The sequence below is a fragment of the Camelina sativa genome, chromosome 1, assembly GCF_000633955.1.
Source record: "Camelina sativa cultivar DH55 chromosome 1, Cs, whole genome shotgun sequence".
Taxonomy (NCBI): domain Eukaryota; kingdom Viridiplantae; phylum Streptophyta; class Magnoliopsida; order Brassicales; family Brassicaceae; genus Camelina; species Camelina sativa.
The window spans coordinates 9,820,659-9,838,264 of NC_025685.1; the positions used below are offsets into that span (position 1 = coordinate 9,820,659).

Sequence of the window (17,606 nt, forward strand, 5' to 3'; positions counted from 1 at the left end):
ATAAAAAAAAAAAAAAAAAGTGTTGTGCAGGTCCACATGTAGGTCCATCCTTGATATAATCGAAGACTTTTTTTTTTTTTTGGGTCAAAATCGAAGACTACACTTAATTAAATCTTTCATAAACGCTTTTGCAATGTGTTCGTTTTAGATCTTAAAACTTGCCCAACTTAAAAGAAAGAAAAAAAAAGAAGAGATTGTTTAGGGGAACTAGAGAAATGGCAAAACCAATCTTGGATCTCCCTACTTATGCATTGATTCTTAAAAATATATTTAGTTATATTCAAAGAGTTTAGAATCTGAGTTTATTGACCAGATTACAACAAGACTTAACACGAGTATATGACGTTGTAAACATGTAATTTGAGCATATATTAGTAAGCACATTTGATGTTATACCCAAATTTATGTTGCAAACACTGATGAACCTTTTATCTAACCTAGTACATATAAGCAACTAAGAAATATATTTGTCCAAATTACGCTAAGTGGGTGTTACAATTTGGTAAGAGATTTTTAAGTAATTAAATAGAGATTAAATTTAATGAGATGATTATTTGAAATTATAACACTGGCTGGTTAAAGCCCCACAGCCTTGGTCTAACGCCGGTTTATTTGTTCTTCTTCTTCGATTAACCTTCTAACACTGCAAATCTACTTCCCCATTCCTTCTTTGAATTCGTTTCTAAACACATTAGAAGGTCACGACGATCTCAAAGTACATTGTCTTCGGAGGAATCGAATCAAAGAGATTTATAGACAAACCTAATATCTCCCTCCCAGTTCCGTTGTAATTCTCTCATCTCTTACTAAACTTTATTTTAGGTTAGTTCGATTCTCAATCGTTTAGTTTCTTTTCTTTTCTCTCTCGCGTCGAGGTATACGAAACCCTAATTTCGAGGGGCCTGTGTTCACCCACTCAACTCGATTTGCACACCTCCTCTGAGACCCAACATGAACGCTCCGATCATAGGTGAGCTCTATTCCCAGTTTTGCTTCCTTTTTTTTCCAATCTTCTTCATCTCTAGTATCTAATTTACTTTTTTTTTTTTTTCTCTGGGTCTCTCTCTCTCTGTGTGTAAGATCCATTGCAAGGAGATTTCCCGGAGGTGATTGAAGAATATTTGGAACATGGCGTCATTAAATGTGTTGCCTTTAATCACCGCGGCTCTCTTCTCGCTGGTAATCCAAATTTACTTCCCAATTCATATCCTCTTGTTTCGTTCGTTATCTATCAACTTGGGGGTACACACATTGATGGGTATATCTTGCATTTGTTTTATTTGTTANAAATCAAACTTGCCCAACATAAAAGAAAGAAAAAGAGAAGAGATTGTTTAGGGGAACTAGAGAAATGGCAAAACCAATCTTGGATCTCCCTACTTATGCATTGATTCTTAAAAATATATTTAGTTATATTCAAAGAGTTAGAATCTGAGTTTATTGACCAGATTACAAGACTTAAGACGAGTATATGACGTTGTAAACATGTAATTGAGCATATTACTAAGCACATTTGATGTTATACCCAAATTTATGTTGCAAACACAGATGAACCTTTTATCTAACCTAGTAGTACATATAAGCAAGTAAGAAACATATTTGTGCAAATTACGCTAAGAGGGTGTTAACTGGTAAGATATATATATATTTTTTTTGTCGTGTAATTGGTAAGAAAGAGATTTTAAAGTAATTAAATAGAGATTAAATTTAATGAGATAATTATTTGAAATTAAAACACTGGCTGGTTAAACTAATTAAACCCCCACACCCTTGGCCTAACGCCGGTTTATTTGTTCTTCGCTCTTCTTCTTCTTCGATTAACCTCTTAACACTGCAATCTACTTCCCCATTCCTTCTTTGAAGGAATTAGTTTCTAAACACATTAGAAGGTCACGACGATCTCAAAGTACATTTGTCTTTGGAGGAATCGAATTAAAGAGATTAATAGACAAACCTAATATCTCCCTCCCAGTTCCGTTGTAATTCTCACATCTCTTACCAACTTTATTTAGGTTAGTTCGATTCTCAATCGTTTAGTTTCTTTTCTTTTCTCTCTCGCGTCGAGGTATACGAAACCCTAATTTCGAGGGGCCTGTGTTCACCCACTCAACTCGATTTGCACACCTCCTCTGAGACCCAACATGAACGCTCCGATCATAGGTGAGCTCTATTCTTCCTTTTTTTCCAATCTTCTTCATCTCTAGTATCTAAATTACTTTTTTTTTTCTCTGGGTCTCTCTCTCTCTGTGTGTAAGATCCATTGCAAGGAGATTTCCCGGAGGTGATTGAAGAATATTTGGAACATGGCGTCATTAAATGTGTTGCCTTTAATCACCGCGGCTCTCTTCTCGCTGGTAATCCAAATTTACTTCCCAATTCATATCCTCTTGTTTCGTTCGTTATCTATCAATTTGGGGGTACACACATTGATGGGTATATCTTGCATTTGTTTTATTTGTTAGCCGGATGTGCGGATGGGGGATGTGTAATCTTTGATTTCGAAACTAGAGGCATTGCAAAGGAGATTCGTGATATTGACTGCTCTGCTGCTATCACAAGTGTCTCCTGGTCAAAGTATGGTCACCGCTTGCTTGTTTCAGCTGCAGACAAGTCATTAACTCTTTGGGATGTCTCAACTGGTGAGAAGATTGCTCGTACCATTCTTCAGCAGACTCCGTTGCAGGCTCGCTTAAACCCTGGCTTGACTTCTCCTTCTCTCTGTCTTGCCTGCCCTCTCTCATCTGCTCCTATGATTGTTGACTTTGATATTGATTGCACCACTTTGCTTCCGGTTGCTGTCCCTGAGATGCCTGATGTGTTAGCTCCTCCGCAACGCAGTAAATGTCCTGAATCGAATCCTCCTTTCTCTCCAGCTGCAGCGTGCTTTAACAAGTGTGGGGATCTTGTTTATATTGGGAATTCCAAAGGAGAGATACTTGTCATTGATTACAAGAGTGTTCGTGTTCTTGCTTTGGTTCCTGTGTCTGGTGCGGCACCAGTGAAGAACATAGTGTTTAGCAGGAATGGGCAGTATCTTCTCACGAATTCTCACGATCGTACTATTAGGATTTATGAAAATCTTCTCCCCGCAAAGAATGTGCTTAAATCGCTTGAGGATTTGGGAAAGAACATTGATGGGATTGATGATGGTGTTGAGAAACTGAAGACTGTTGGATCAAAATGTTTAACACTCTTCAGGGAATTTCAAGACTCTGTTACAAAAATGCATTGGAAAGCACCTTGTTTCAGTGGTGATGGTGAGTGGGTAGTTGGGGGTTCTGCGTGCAAAGGGGAACATAAGATCTACATATGGGATCGAGCGGGGCATCTTGTTAAAATATTAGAAGGTCCAAAAGAAGCGCTGATTGATCTAGCTTGGCATCCTGTTCATCCCATAATCGTCTCTGTTTCCTTGGCTGGTCTAGTATATATTTGGGCAAAAGATTACACTGAGAACTGGAGTGCGTTTGCTCCTGATTTCAAGGAGCTTGAGGAGAATGAAGAGTATGTGGAACGCGAAGATGAATTTGATTTGATACCTGAAACAGAAAAGGTGAGAGAAATGGAATACGTAACTTTAATCACTATCTTTTTGTCACATGTTTTTTTCTGAAACTCTGAATGGTTGTTTGCGTGTAGGTGAAAGTATTAGATGTTAATGAAGATGAAGAAGTTGACATAGAGACAGTGGAAAAGGATGCTTTCAGCGATTCAGATACGTCAGTGGAGGAACTTCGCTACCTTCCAGCTGAACCGATCCCAGATACAAATGACCAGCAAGACAATTTGGTTGAAAGCATTAAGTTAGTTGAAGGTCAGATATCTGCATCTCCTGCTTCTGAAGAGGCTGTTCAGAATGGACATGGGGCAGACCATGTATTAAGTCCACAAGGAGGTAAGAAAGATTAACAGCATCATATGAAAAAACACAGTTTATGTATCCTTGTACACGTGAGATTATAAGTGCAAAAAGTATGAATTCTGCTGAATAGAGGTCTGATTTGTAGATTTGTATTGTGGATGTATGATGTGTTATACCACAGATAATAGATGCTGACTTTACTAATGCATGGCTCTATCTTTGCAGAAGAATTGGGTGATACACGAGGAAAGAGAAAAAGGAAACCATCAGAGAAAGCCATGGAGCTGCAGGCAGAGAAGGCAAAACCATCGAAAGGGTCAGGCAGAACAGTAAGAGCAAAATCCAGAGCAGGCATTGATCAAGAAATTGATGACAGTGTAAATGATGCGGATGATGATGATGATGATGCATCTTATTACTGAAGTAGGTTTACTAATCTTTATGTTGCAAAAGAAAAACAAGCTAGGACATGGAAAGATATTTGTTTGAATGATTTAGTTGCAGGCAATGATGTGCGCTTCTACCACGTCACATCTCTATATTGAATCAAGTTTGGGATATGCACAATAGGAAGTTATGTTGCAAGTAGTTAAAGTTACACGTTAAGTAGTTATAAAGAGACAGCCTTTGAGCATTTTGGAAACGAGGCCACTGGACACATAATTATGAAGATATATCTTTTATTCGTCAACTTTGAATGATCATCACATCAACAGAATTATGGGTCATTAGCAGCTACGTTATTACACATTTCCTTTACACAACAATGGATACAGACCACATTCTCTCACACAACCCATTACTTTCCTTTTCACCTTTATCTATATGCATACAGATAAACAGATACTATATATAGATAGACGTTGAGACAATATATGGTTAAGAATGAAAGAGAGAAAAGCTGGAGGTGTCTGTTTCTAAGTGTCCTGAGGTCCGTCAGCAGATTGAGTCTTTCTTAGGTTCCAGTGAAGACCATCGTGGATGCTGCGTAAGAAGTCGTTGGTGGATTCAACTTGGCAAGCAGTTGAGACGGGCCATGGTGCCATGCTACACACAAGTGCATCCCCTGCTTCAAGCTGTTTCCGGTCTTTCCCATCAAACGAGACCCAAGCGGAGCTTCTGCTGTTGAATGGCACTTGCACTCTCACTGTCACGTGTTCCGGTAATATCAGTGGGCGGAATGATAGAGAATGCGGGCAGATAGGCGTGAATAAGATTCCAGGAACCTGCAAAACATTAAGTTAGAATATAATCCACTATCTGTTTTTGATACCTTAGACCAAAGCTATAGTACAGTCTATCAAGTTCTTGAATGGCACATGAATCTGGGGCTTTTAACATTTTTTGCATTGTTACTAAAATCTGAACCGGGTGAATTAAAGAGCTTGTTGTTACGGATATGAAGATCATTATGGACTATTTATTACCTGTGGATGGACCATTGAACCTCCAGCTGCAAGTGAATACGCAGTGCTACCAGATGTTGTAGACAATATTAGTCCATCGCCTTGCACACATGTAACAAATGAGTTGTCGCAGTAACATTCAAGGTTTGTGAGGTAAGAAGATATTCCACGGTCGATGGTGACTTCATTGAGAACAAGCATAGTCTCCTCTGTTTCATATTCATGTCGTGCTTTATCTCTGATGATGTGACACTGCAACCTGTGTCGTAGTGTTATACTGATTGGACCTTTCAGAATCGCTTCAAGGCATTCTCGGTATTGTTCGCTGTCTGGTTTGGAGTTAAGAAAAAGTTTCTGTAACAAATAATGTTTAATGTAGCTTAACTAAACAGATAACGAAACGATGAAGGATACGGAACGGAGTCATGAATCCAAGAGATCCCATGGAAAATGGAACAATTGGAGGCACTGGCCCTTTAAACATTGATGCTGCCTGAAACAATGTAAAACAATCCACGTTAAATTGTGTATTTGTGGTATAATAAAAGTGTTATAACCTTGCGTAGGATAGAACCAAGACTGACTTACCCATAGTACTGTGCCATCCCCACCAAGAGTTATAAGAAGGTCAACCTTTGTGTGCAGAAGTGAAATTTCCTTGTCTGCATAACAAATCATCAATTGGTAATGTAAGTGATTACAAAGGCCTAAACATTCAATGTTGTCTAAGCTGGTCTGTGCTCCATAGATTTTTCTTATAGGCATCAATGGCGGAGAACAATCTGAAAAGTGAAAACAATGTATCGTATCTCACCATCTTCCCAAGTTTGTACGAAGTTGAAGGAACTTGATTCTGATAAGAGTTCTGCTTTTACTCGTGGTTCCACATAAATATTTAGTCCTTTTTGCGCTCTCAACCATCTGAAGTGGAGATAAATCAATATCTAGTTAATTCGTCTGAACCAAGACTCTACCTTTCAAATGTACACATAAACACTATTTCTGCAGACATAGGCTAGTTTGGAGACAATAACTAAAAAGTGTGAAGCAGCAACGTAGACATTCAGAGAGAGAGTTACAGAAACTAATCCTATGGGTAGCATGCATAATCTTAGAGTGTAACCGATACAAAGAGAATTGAAAATTCATTCTAGCAGTGAGAGTTAAATATAAGAAACTGCAAAATTATCAATACTGACCTGACCATATCCACAGAGAGAACTCGCACAGAAGTTGAATTGGGTTTAGTAATTATAAGCACAGTCTGTGGATCAGACTCCCATGTCAGTGAAATCTGACATTATAAGCTGTTGGGTTTAGTTGTAAATTCAGAGATTGGAAGCAAAAGGAATACTAAGCTGAAACAATGTTCCTACCTGTTTACTACTGCGCTCTGCTGTACTGATATTCCCTCTCTCAAACGAAACAATTTCTTTTTTGTGTTGATCATTAGCCATCCCCTTACATCCCCATGAAAGTTTAAATGATGCCTGCAACCAATTATCAAGATTATTTTTTTCAATATAGAATAGAGTTTTCTTCCTTCCTTATTGTTGTAGTCTAATCATTTCATGCAATATCGTTGCCAGTTTTTGAATGTCAAAATAATTGGGAGACAGAAAATGCGAAGATACATAACAACTCTGACGGACCAATATTCATCTACATTTGATACTAGAATGTGCAAGTCCAACAACGGCTAATGCAAGATTCATTAAGAAGTACATGAACTTCAGACACATGTTTAGCAGCATATGTAAATGAGAGCATCCAGTAGACACTGATTCAAGAATGCATTAGGATTGATATTATAAGTAAACTTTGCCTGCTTATGCTTACTGACTTGCATAGCCAAAGGTAAAAGCAAGGCTCGCAACAGTTAACAAAATATTACCTTCCTCTTCAGTTTGTTATTATAGCTGTTAAATCCACCATCTTGGAGCACTTCATGAGAGCAAATACGCTCCGTGCCATTAGAACTGTTTTCCTGCGCATGAAGCCGCGGAGACTTTACTACGTGCTCCATCCTTGGACTTTTAGATTCATTGGCAAGCACTCCATTTGAAAGTTCTGTAAAACAAGCCAGCAATTCTAGTTATTCAAAAATACTTCAAACCAATAGCACCATTCAAATCAAAACTATAAGAACTAATTGGTGAAGTCAACCGAATGGAGAAGACATATCAAAACAACCCTTTTAAGTTAGTAGAGAACCTTTATGCTGCAACTCTACATTCTTCGACCTCTCTAGCTCGTATCTACGCTTCCATTCAGCAGCCTCGGCTTGAGCCAACGCCTTTCCTTCAGCAGCTCCCCTTAGTGCCTTTGCAACAGCTACAAACAAATATGCAAGAACCTCAAAGTTAAGTCCCAAAATGAAAAAGAAAAAAAGCATAATACAGCTTATGTTTCATATTATCTATCCAAAGCTTAGACTTACTTCTCAAAGCCTCAGAAAACTCAATGAGATGGTCGTCGGTTGCCTGCATAGGAGACTGTTGAATAAGTAGCTCCTGAACAGCTTTCTCTGATAGAGCAATCGAATCACTGAATCCATTCACTGGGTTCGGGCACAAACTCTTGGCATCTCCATTTCCAAAAGAATCCTGCCAAAAATATAAATAAAGTCAAGACCTTTAGATTCAAAGAAAAAGAAAAAACACAAGCTTTATAGAATATAAAACAGGAACCAGAAATATCGAATCCTGTCTAGAACAGTTTCATCACTACCAACTCAACAAAGAGTATCTCACATTCTCAATTTCGAATCAACCACTGCGCATGATCATAAATCCAAAAAAGAAACCTTTTTTTTTTTCACCAGCTCAACAAATTTGCCCAAATTGAAGAAGAAGAAGAAGCAGACAGATTTAAGAAAGACGCATAAAAGAAGCTAATTCGTAATGAAATGAGTAAAACAGAATCAGAAAGGAGAAAAGGAGAGAGTGAGAGAGAGAGAGAGAGAGATTGAAGTACATACAGTGTTATTGAGCTTGTAGGTCGACGACATTGAATCCTGTGATTATCGAAGACGATAGAGAGGGAGGGAGAGAGAGATCAAAGTGGGTCACACGAAGAAGAAGAAGAAGAAGAAGAAGCTTTGGTGGCGGTGTTATGTAATAATAATCTCATTCTCCCATCTCCAAGACGGCAGATTTATAATTTATATATAAATAGAAGAAGAGGAGGAAATCGGAGCCGTACGCGTCCAAGCTTTTTGGTGAAAGAAAACAGTGAAATTGCTTTGAAGTTAACGAGGCAACGCACCGGATCACATCTTTGACTCCCACATCAAGTTTTCTTTGATTCGATTGATTCAGTGATCAATACAATCGAATCACATTAAAAATTAACTTTTTTTTTTTTTTTGTCAACAAAAATTAACTTATTTAAGACACATTAAAAAATATATATATATATATATAATATTATTATACTCCTATATATATATAAAAAAAAATCATTGTATTGATCACTTTTTTTTTTATGTTGAAAAAACATCAGATTCCCTTTTTGCTTTTTAGTTATGGAAGTCTATGTTGATTATTTATTAAATTTAAATAAATAAATAATATTTGATTAAATTATCATTTACGTGTATTTGTTAAAATGTTTACTTGAAAATAAAAACATATTTCTTGTAGATATAAAAACCTATTGAATATATAATTTCCGTAGTTTATATATCTTTAAATTATTAAAAACTATCTAAAATATTAGGAAAAGTTCTAAAGTTTCCCAAAATTTTCTAGAACATTTAAAATTATTTCAAATAGCGAATTCTGAATTTGACATTTTCTAAACTAATGAGATGTAGAGTAGTTTTTAGGTACCTACCTATAAACTATATGATATAGACGTGTAACCTAAATTTGTTTTGTAGTTTTATATATATACTATTGTGTATACTATATATCGAATAACATTCATTTTAAATACTTGTTTAATAACTATCGTTTGATGTCCAAAACGGACACTCGAATGATTTATTAAAGCATTCATATGTTTTTAGATTTATTTAAAGCACAACTAAACTATAAATATCTAATTAATGGAACACAAACTTAGTGACATAAAGTAGTATGAGGTTTTTATCGGTGTACAAAAGAATGATACAAAATGGTTGAAAGTATTTTTTTAATATTATAATTTTTACATACATTTATTATAATTAATAATAAATGTGATATAGTTTGTACCGTAGCAATATGAAAATACTAATTAGAACTAGATATTTGTTTTCCGATTCAAGTAGTTGTATAATTTTTGGAAAATTCAATGTGATGAACCAATCATTACACATGATCAAATAAAATAGTACTGGCCGAATGAAGATAATGTTTTAAAATTTATAGTATTAAGTTTCTTGATCTAGAGGGGAAACATAGATCAACAAGGCAACACGCTAACATGATCTGCAAAAATATACTATTAGAAGTTCGCAAGGTTTGAACGACACCTATTAATTAAAATGTAAGTAATTAAATATCTTAGTTCTTAAACCAACCATTACACCAATGACATCGCACAAATCTATAGTTTTCATTTTCAAAGATCTTTTTCTATTAATTCAAAATTAAAAGGTCCTTTCCTAACCAAGTTTTATACAAACGCTATGATATTAATTGGTTAACTCATTGTCAAGAAAGAATTAACACGGCTATAGTTTTTGTTTCAATAATCTAGACTATATAGTCTGTCTAGCTATAATCTAAAATGTCTATAGATCTGTTATTTGTTTTTGTTTGTACTTTGTAGTTTAAAGGTTGACTTAATTTTCAAGAATTTTCGATATCGATACATGACACTTTTTATAGAATAAAAGCAAATGAGTATAGATATCTAATCACATCTTGTTTGATGATTAGTTGATTACTAGTACTACTTAACTTACAGTTGTTACATCATTAGTCACTTCAGCAATTACAGATAGAATAATAAGTGGAGCCCCAAACAACGCGTGGCTGCTTTTGAGGACTTTTGAACATTGAGGTTAGGTCTTCAATCTCGCATGGTGTGCGGTCGTGGGGTTTCTAATTTCGTAATTTGGTTCCACTAGTAGCTAGCTAAGTTGCACGTTTCGATTGCGTCAAGATCACAACACGTGGTACATTTGTAAACCATACCTCTGATGAACGCTTCAGATCTAATTTTGTTAAACGAATGGACGGTGATAGCAAATTCCGTTTTTGGAATATGACGACAATTTTTTCTGTTTCATGGAAATATTCAACGTAATTGACTTTATATTCCTTTTCTCAACGACTAAAAAAAGTCTTACTATTAAACTTTGAATTTGACAAAAGCAGCATGGATATTGCAACATTTTCCAATATCAATGAGAAAAAGTTTACTTATTAATTACACTTTAGCGAATTTACTTACTACTGAATTAATACGTGTAATACATATTTTTATTTCTTTTTATTGCATGTGAATACCTTTTCGTGCGTACTTTTTGCAAGCCTATTCAATGACGATTGTTCTTCAATGACTACTTACTACTATCGACTTTAATTTGGTCACACTCAGAAAATTTTGTCTATTCCTAATATTCGGAAAAGTGTTAAGACAGAAGTCAGCAAAATATCCCTTTTGACGAACTTTTTTTTTTTTTGTTCAACTACCTCTTGACGAATTTTTTTGTTATTTTTGTATTGTTTCAAATATTAAAAGGTCATACGACTTCTTCTTAGGAGTTTTGAGTCAATTTTTTTTTACTTACACACCGTATTTGGTATATAGGTAATCTCTAAATTAGTTTTCACATCAACAAATTAACTGCATAAGGGCATGCATAAGTGGAATATTCTCATAACTTTAGTCACGGATTAACATTTGATTATCCTAAACATGTATTATGCTCCACAAATGATATGTAGTTTACTTTGACCCCTTATGTTATATGGCAGAGTGCTTGTTTTTATCTTTGGCACGTTCTTTCTTTTGAGGGTCCATCCTAATTAGTCATATCTTTGTAGATACAATGTAAATATTTGGAGGGATATAAAATCTTAATCTCGAAATTAATTCTGCTTAGTACTTGGACATGTTTAATAGTGCTCTCAGTTCTTAATTCTTAATTCTTAATTCTTAATGCATTCTATGAGAATGATCCAACCAATTATTTTGGAAGGAATATTTTAATAGAGAGACCTATTCAAAGTCTTCGGGAGAGGTAGGTAAGTTTACGTTGACTGTGATATAATAAAAGACGCATCAGTTTACTTCTTAAAGATTTCACAAATTATTAGTAAACTATATATCTTGGAATGTTGTATTTTTATCTATATATAAATTAACTTTTCTCTCTCCTTCCTCCACATCATCATTCACCTAATCAATATTTTTTTCTGTTTTTGCATTAAAAAATATTATTTTAAATAATCATTGATTGCTTATTTATTATTTATAATTATTAATATTTTAAAATAAATAAAAACAAATTAAATAAAATTAATTAAATTCTAAAATAGTATAAACAATCACAGAAATTTTTTTAGTAAATGATAAAAATAATAATATATAAAAATGAATTAAGTAAAATAAATGAAAATTTTAAAATATGAAAAATAATACTATGAATTTGTTAAATAATAGTGTTATTATTCAAATTATAACCAAAAAATGATCATATTCCAAAATTCATAATGAGTTAATGAGTTTTAGAATGAAAATAAAATTTTAATGCATGGTGGAGTAAAAAAACAATTTATGTAATTGTATTTATAAAAATCTAAACAGAAAAATAAAATTGAAGTGGAACATTAATTTCTAAAAAACATATACTACAAATATTTATTATTAAATTTCACTTATAAAAAATAAAAAATTAGAGAAATATCTTTAGTCAAGTGGTTACAACACCACTTCGACAACCAAACCCACCAGAGTTCGACTCCACTAAGTCGTGCTACCCTGCGTAGTAGAGATTGGTCTTGTCGATTCAATGATGACAAAAAAAATTAATTACTTAACTCAATTTAAAAGTTTTAATCTAAAACAAAGATATTGTAAGGGTCACAATTTTTTTTGGGAAAACTGTGAAAAATAATTTAGAAAAAATAATCTAAAAAACAAAATCAATGGTCAGAAAATATAGAAAAAAATGAACATCTTAAAAAAGCAATTCTAGTGTGACCATGTTTTTTAGTGAACGGATATTCATTGTCAGATTTAAAAGTTTCCCCATTTAGATATTCTTTCTTGACTTGGTCGAAATTCTATTATGGCAGATAATGCACTTGGACAACCCCATTGTAGCCACATACCACTAAAATTGTTCATCAAACTTTGTATATTTGCGTTTAATGTGGGATATCAATATGTTTAAATGATCTCTATAATTAGGTCAACAATCGACATTCGACGTTAGAACTTTTAAAAAGATGTTTTCATGGGATATGATTATAGAATGAACTCTTCAAAGGATAAAATGTCAGAAGATTGCCGACAATATTGTTTACTTTTTGAGTGAGATTCTTAAGTCATTTTTTGTTATCACGTGATATATTGTTGATTTGTCAGAAAAACATTATTTCGACACTAGACAATATATGGCATATATATAGATTAGTAAAATAAGTACAGTCTTTATACAGATTAATCTTTTAATCTTGAAATACTTGTATTTATATTCAATGATTCTTATTGATAAAAAATTTGAATAAAATCTCACGCAAATAGATATAACAAATAAATATTATCTTCAACAATATATCACTTATTAAAGTAAGTTTAGTGTTTATATAGATTTATACTCAAAAGTTTGAATAATTATATTTGAGCTCAATACTTATATTGATTAAAAAATTAAATTGAAATCCCGCGCATGCGCGGATCTAAATTCTAGTTTGTTATATAATTTTCTTTTAAATTTACCTAATCTTTCTTTAGTCCATAACTCCATATACAATTCTACTTCAAAATTTGAGTGGCCTTATTTGATATTCGAAAAGTTGGCTGACCGTTATTAGAACGTGTTGGTGTAATAAGGTTTTCGTTTATAGTTCTTATCATGATATTGGTACCATATATAAAAATATATATTGAACTGGTATTACCGTAATCTATAAATTTGTGTGTTTTTTTTCTTTTACTTGTGCACCCCTACCTTTCTTGTGTTACATAAACAGAAGTTTCAATAATGGAACATTTCGGTAGGGTTTAGTAAACCAAACTTGGTTATTAGTTTGTTCTTTTTATCCAACGATCGACATAGCTGAATAGCTGATTAATCATACAAAAGATCCATAACACATTAAAACTTAGACATTATATGTCTTTTAGTAGTGCATAGGAGAGTTGAGGCCTTCTTGAGAAGAAAGTGAGCGGAGAGGTTGGTGTCTCCTTGAAGACATTGACGACAGTGAAAGAGACAAAGAAGGCATTCTCTTGAAAGAAGGTCTCCTATCGAGATTCCTCATCGTTCTTTTCGCCTGAATCGCCTTTAAAGCTGGTCCTGCTCTCTCCTTCAGCTTTAGGACCACGAAGAAGAGAAGCCTGTAACACACAAGGATCGCTACAACCGCAGCTAAGTCCCACCACTTCGAATATGTCACCTTTACTCCAAATACTTTCTCTATCACTTCTTCTCCTGTCATTTTCGGATCACCAGGGAACAGAGGCTCGAAATCTAGCCCTAGGAAATCGTTCTTGTACCCTCCCTGAAACAATCCCAAATGTTCTTCTTATGTTAAAATACAATCAAAAGTTCAATCTTTTCTATAACCTAATAAACGTTTTCTTGTTCATTTCTTGACTGACCTGGATAGCCCAAGCACCGTAGCTTATGTAAGAAACTGGATAACGCCAAAAGACTTTGGGAAGATCAGGAAGAAGACGGAAGAATCCAGAAGTCATCATGATGATTCCCTTTTGCCAAACATAAAAAGAGAAGTCAGATTCAAGATCTTTCTAAGCATTTCTAATAGAAATGAAAACAGAGGTTGCTCTGCTCTTACAATGAGGCCAGCTCCAGTGATAAGACCCATCAAGAAGTTTGGAACAAGAGAAGCCACAACCATCATGAGACTCTCTATTACAGAAACTGAGAAGAAGATGTTGAGACAGAAGAAAGCATAATGCGAGAACCCTGGACGAAACTTCACCAAGTTGTAAGTAATAGTTCCCGTGATAACCGAAATCGCAACCAAGAACGGGAAAGAAGAGATGTAGTTCGAGAGGATGTAAACTGAAACGCCGTAGTATCCACTCAACCTCTCCTTAGAGAAAATCTGAAACAAGTCACAACGCAAGATCCCATTTTCATAGATCGATCAAAATCAAGATTTGTGAGATTTTAGCATAGGGTTTTATTAGTTAGTTACCTTCATTTCTTCGAGGAAAGAAGGGAAGCCTCCAATGGACATGAAGGTCATGAAACCGGTGATGAATCCACCACAAGAAACCCTGGCTAAGATTGACGTGTAGCTATAGCCAACATCGTAGAAGATGGTTCCTACGCTTATAGAAACAACTATGTAGCTTATTATTCGTGTCCAATAATAACCGATATCACGACACATGTTTATGAATGATCTTGCTGTTAATGTCCTTAGTTGTTTCCACCAGGTCGCTTCACTTCCTCTCCTTACTTCCATCTCGAGCCCTTCCTGCGAAGAAGAAAACACGTTATTGAATCCACAGACAGCCCGTGAGTTAAACTTTTTTTTTTTGAAAATGGAAAACAGTTTAGTTTACCTTTACCACTACACTAAAGACACTTTTCTAACCCGTGAGTTAAACTTGAAAAATGGAATTAAAAACTTACGATGTTAGATAGTTCTCGAATCCTAGACTTTGCGGATTTCGCATACTTTGAACGCTTGTAATTCTCAACAAGCCTTGCTTTGATCACAGATGTTGCTAGATTCATCAGAGGATCTGATGTAGCTGGTGTTTCCTGTAGTATAATAAGTATTGACCTTAGAAAAACTCTCGATCAAAAGATTGATTCTTTATCCAAACGAACATTGATAAGGGTTACTCCCACACCTGAATTCTCTGAGATCCTTTGAGTGTGGCTGTGACTGTATCAAAGTCAGAGTTTATACATCGCAGAAAATGATCGGAAGGATTCCTCTTTTTCGGGCAGGGGAAACCCGATTCTGCAAAGAACTTCATTCAAACAAGCAAAAACAAAACAGAGTTTAGTTACTATGAAGACAAGAAAATAAACAAAAGAAACTTTATAATTCTTGTAGTGCAAGGAAGCAAAAGAGTTTAGGGTTTACCTCAATAGCAGACTTGGCTTCACCAAAGTAGACAGACTCACCACTCGACAGCAAGAAAAGGTCATCAAACAGCGCGAAAACCTCGCTGCTAGGCTGATGAACCGAGGATATTACGGTTCTGCCATCGCGTGCGATATTCCTAAGCGTCTGGATCACGAAAAACGCAGAAGCGCTGTCCAAACCGCTCGTAGGTTCGTCGAGAAAAAGGATCTGAGGACGAGTGAGGATCTCCAAAGCGATGCTGACACGTTTCCTCTCACCGCCACTAACTCCTCTCGCGTGCCAGTTTCCAATGGCTCTGTCTGAACAGTCTTGAAGACCAAGCTCCATGATTGTGCCTTCCACAATGTCACTCACTTCCTCTTTAGACATATCACTTGGAAGTCTCAAGTGAGCTGAGTATGTTATTGTCTCCCTCACTGTTAGTGTCCCCAACAATGTGTCCTCTTGTGTCACATATGCCTGTATACATAATCACAAAATCCATACACTTCAAGAGCAATAATACACCTCGTTGCTGCATTTAAATCAAGTGAAAATATATCTAAAATTGATATAAATATCATAGGAAGCTTGGTTTATATTAATGTTGAAGGTAATGTTTTATAGTTATACATTTATGGGCAATAAATATATACATTTTTAATGGGCCTATGTTATCATAAATTTATAAGAAAATACTGTAATACATCTTTGACCTTTGGCCTTTGCACCACTATATACTGTACTTAGGTAGGAGGCTAGGAGCTGTCTAATTGTTGCCATAAATGAAAAATTGATAACGTTTCGCGATCACAAGCCACAGGGACATTTCCCACTTCCTAGTGAACTAACAAATTAGCTGCATGTTATGAAATTGTGGGATGAAAGATTAACGAGGAAACTTACAACGAGACCGTAGTCTAATCTAGTTTTCTTGCCGTTCAATAGAAGATTACCGGTCATGACCACGTTTCTTGCAAGTCTACCTGTGGATAGATAATTCGGGAAATTTTAATTTTAATTAATTAATCGATTATAATTTCTATCTATGAGAAGACAATAACAGAACAGTAGTATAAATATGCTTTCTTTTTGTATTGGGATGTGGAAATGGAGATGAATATCTGAAAGGTAGGGCAGCTTCAGTAATCAATTTTGCATTTATGAGTTAAACTTTATGCAGTACTTTTTCTGCCGTTCCTTGCATGCAACCGCAGTTACAAGTTTATCGACATTCAATAAACAGCTTTCGAGCTATATATCATATGGTGATCATAAGTTCATAACAACTAGAAAGAGAGAAAAGAAAAAAAAAACCAAAAAAGGCTTATAACTTTTTCTTTCTTTATTAAAGGGCTTATTATATGTTATAACTTTAATTAGCAGAGTTATGACCATCTATTATGATGTGATACCTTTGGGTAAACATAATATAATGAATTAATACAAATATATGAATTCACAAAATCGTAGAATTTTGGTGTTTTCGGACGTCGAAGGTATGCATCACAGATTACGACTAATATTAAGAATAAATCATTATTATTCAATTAAAAATATAGTAGTTAACACTTAACACCAAATTTTTTAAAGAAGATAGATATGTCATGTGTGGACAGTGGACTGTGGTATGCTTATGCATGCAGCTATTGAATCGTAAGAAAGAACGAACCTGCAAGAGAGTCAAGAAGAGTGGACTTTCCGGATCCGGAAGGACCCATTATAGCCATGATACGACCCGGTTCTGCGTGCCCGTTTAGCCTTTGGAGCAACCTTCGGGTAGGACCATCACTGAAGTTAGGTATCACCACCGTCAAGTCTTCCCACGCCAAATATGCTCCACGGCTCATCTCTGCCTTTGACGGCAGCTGCCTCCGGCCAGTACTACACGAGCCCTCCAGTTCCATAATTTTTTTTCTCTCTCTCTAAGTAGGAGTAGCTACAACAATTCTATAGAGAGAAAGAGATATTCTACTGTTTTGTTTATTTCTTTTTTTTGTTGTTGGTGGGAGAGCGAAAAGTAACAAGGAACAGAACACACAAAACGTTGAAAGATAATTTATAAGCTTTTGCAATCACCAAACAACTAAATTCATTTAATGGATCGTCTTTAATATGGCT

General features: G+C 35.0%; 3 protein-coding genes across 4 annotated transcripts; 1 reads left to right on the forward strand and 2 right to left on the reverse strand.

Annotated features, from left to right (window-relative positions):
* On the forward strand, window positions 1,790-4,431 carry LOC104786021 (protein RBL-like). Of its 2 annotated transcripts, XM_010511337.2 has the most exons (6): window positions 1,793-1,979; window positions 2,066-2,160; window positions 2,256-2,354; window positions 2,463-3,553; window positions 3,640-3,895; window positions 4,088-4,431. In XM_010511337.2, the coding sequence occupies exons 2-6, from the start codon at window positions 2,142-2,144 to the stop codon at window positions 4,282-4,284; spliced, it is 1,662 nt and encodes a 553-aa protein (XP_010509639.1). In that variant the 5' UTR covers window positions 1,793-1,979; window positions 2,066-2,141; the 3' UTR covers window positions 4,285-4,431. The 2 variants fall into 2 exon arrangements, with proteins under 2 accessions (XP_010509632.1, XP_010509639.1); XM_010511330.2 differs by having other exon boundaries at window positions 1,790-2,160.
* LOC104786036 (NAD(H) kinase 1) lies at window positions 4,526-8,559 on the reverse strand. Its single transcript, XM_010511349.1, has 11 exons — window positions 8,249-8,559; window positions 7,709-7,874; window positions 7,483-7,602; window positions 7,163-7,338; window positions 6,645-6,758; window positions 6,468-6,562; window positions 6,083-6,189; window positions 5,857-5,930; window positions 5,683-5,761; window positions 5,290-5,597; window positions 4,526-5,088 (listed from the first exon to the last, which is right to left on the reverse strand). Exons 1-11 carry the CDS (start codon window positions 8,276-8,278, stop codon window positions 4,780-4,782), a joined length of 1,578 nt encoding a protein of 525 aa, XP_010509651.1. The 5' UTR covers window positions 8,279-8,559; the 3' UTR covers window positions 4,526-4,779.
* On the reverse strand, window positions 13,413-17,392 carry LOC104786043 (ABC transporter G family member 15-like). The gene is made up of 9 exons (XM_010511362.2): window positions 17,158-17,392; window positions 16,392-16,471; window positions 15,504-15,965; window positions 15,265-15,387; window positions 15,041-15,172; window positions 14,598-14,882; window positions 14,232-14,504; window positions 14,035-14,142; window positions 13,413-13,934 (listed from the first exon to the last, which is right to left on the reverse strand). Exons 1-9 carry the CDS (start codon window positions 17,390-17,392, stop codon window positions 13,554-13,556), a joined length of 2,079 nt encoding a protein of 692 aa, XP_010509664.1. The 3' UTR covers window positions 13,413-13,553.

Bases quoted from the DNA above. Each gene is read 5' to 3' on its own strand.
- LOC104786021 (XM_010511330.2), top strand. The intron at 2,355-2,462 runs GTAATCCAAATT...TTTATTTGTTAG, and splicing joins CCGCGGCTCTCTTCTCGCTG to CCGGATGTGCGGATGGGGGA. The intron at 3,554-3,639 runs GTGAGAGAAATG...GTTTGCGTGTAG, and splicing joins TGATACCTGAAACAGAAAAG to GTGAAAGTATTAGATGTTAA.
- LOC104786036 (XM_010511349.1), bottom strand. From the start codon at position 8,278: ATGTCGTCGACCTACAAGCTCAATAACACT. The intron at 6,190-6,467 runs GTCAGTATTGAT...TCTCCACTTCAG, and splicing joins CTCTCTGTGGATATGGTCAG to ATGGTTGAGAGCGCAAAAAG. The intron at 5,598-5,682 runs GTATCCTTCATC...ACTCCAAACCAG, and splicing joins TGGATTCATGACTCCGTTCC to ACAGCGAACAATACCGAGAA.
- LOC104786043 (XM_010511362.2), bottom strand. From the start codon at position 17,392: ATGGAACTGGAGGGCTCGTGTAGTACTGGCCGGAGGCAGCTGCCGTCA. The intron at 15,388-15,503 runs GTAAACCCTAAA...GTTTGAATGAAG, and splicing joins AAGCCAAGTCTGCTATTGAG to TTCTTTGCAGAATCGGGTTT. The intron at 14,505-14,597 runs GTAACTAACTAA...GACTTGTTTCAG, and splicing joins CTTTCCTCGAAGAAATGAAG to ATTTTCTCTAAGGAGAGGTT.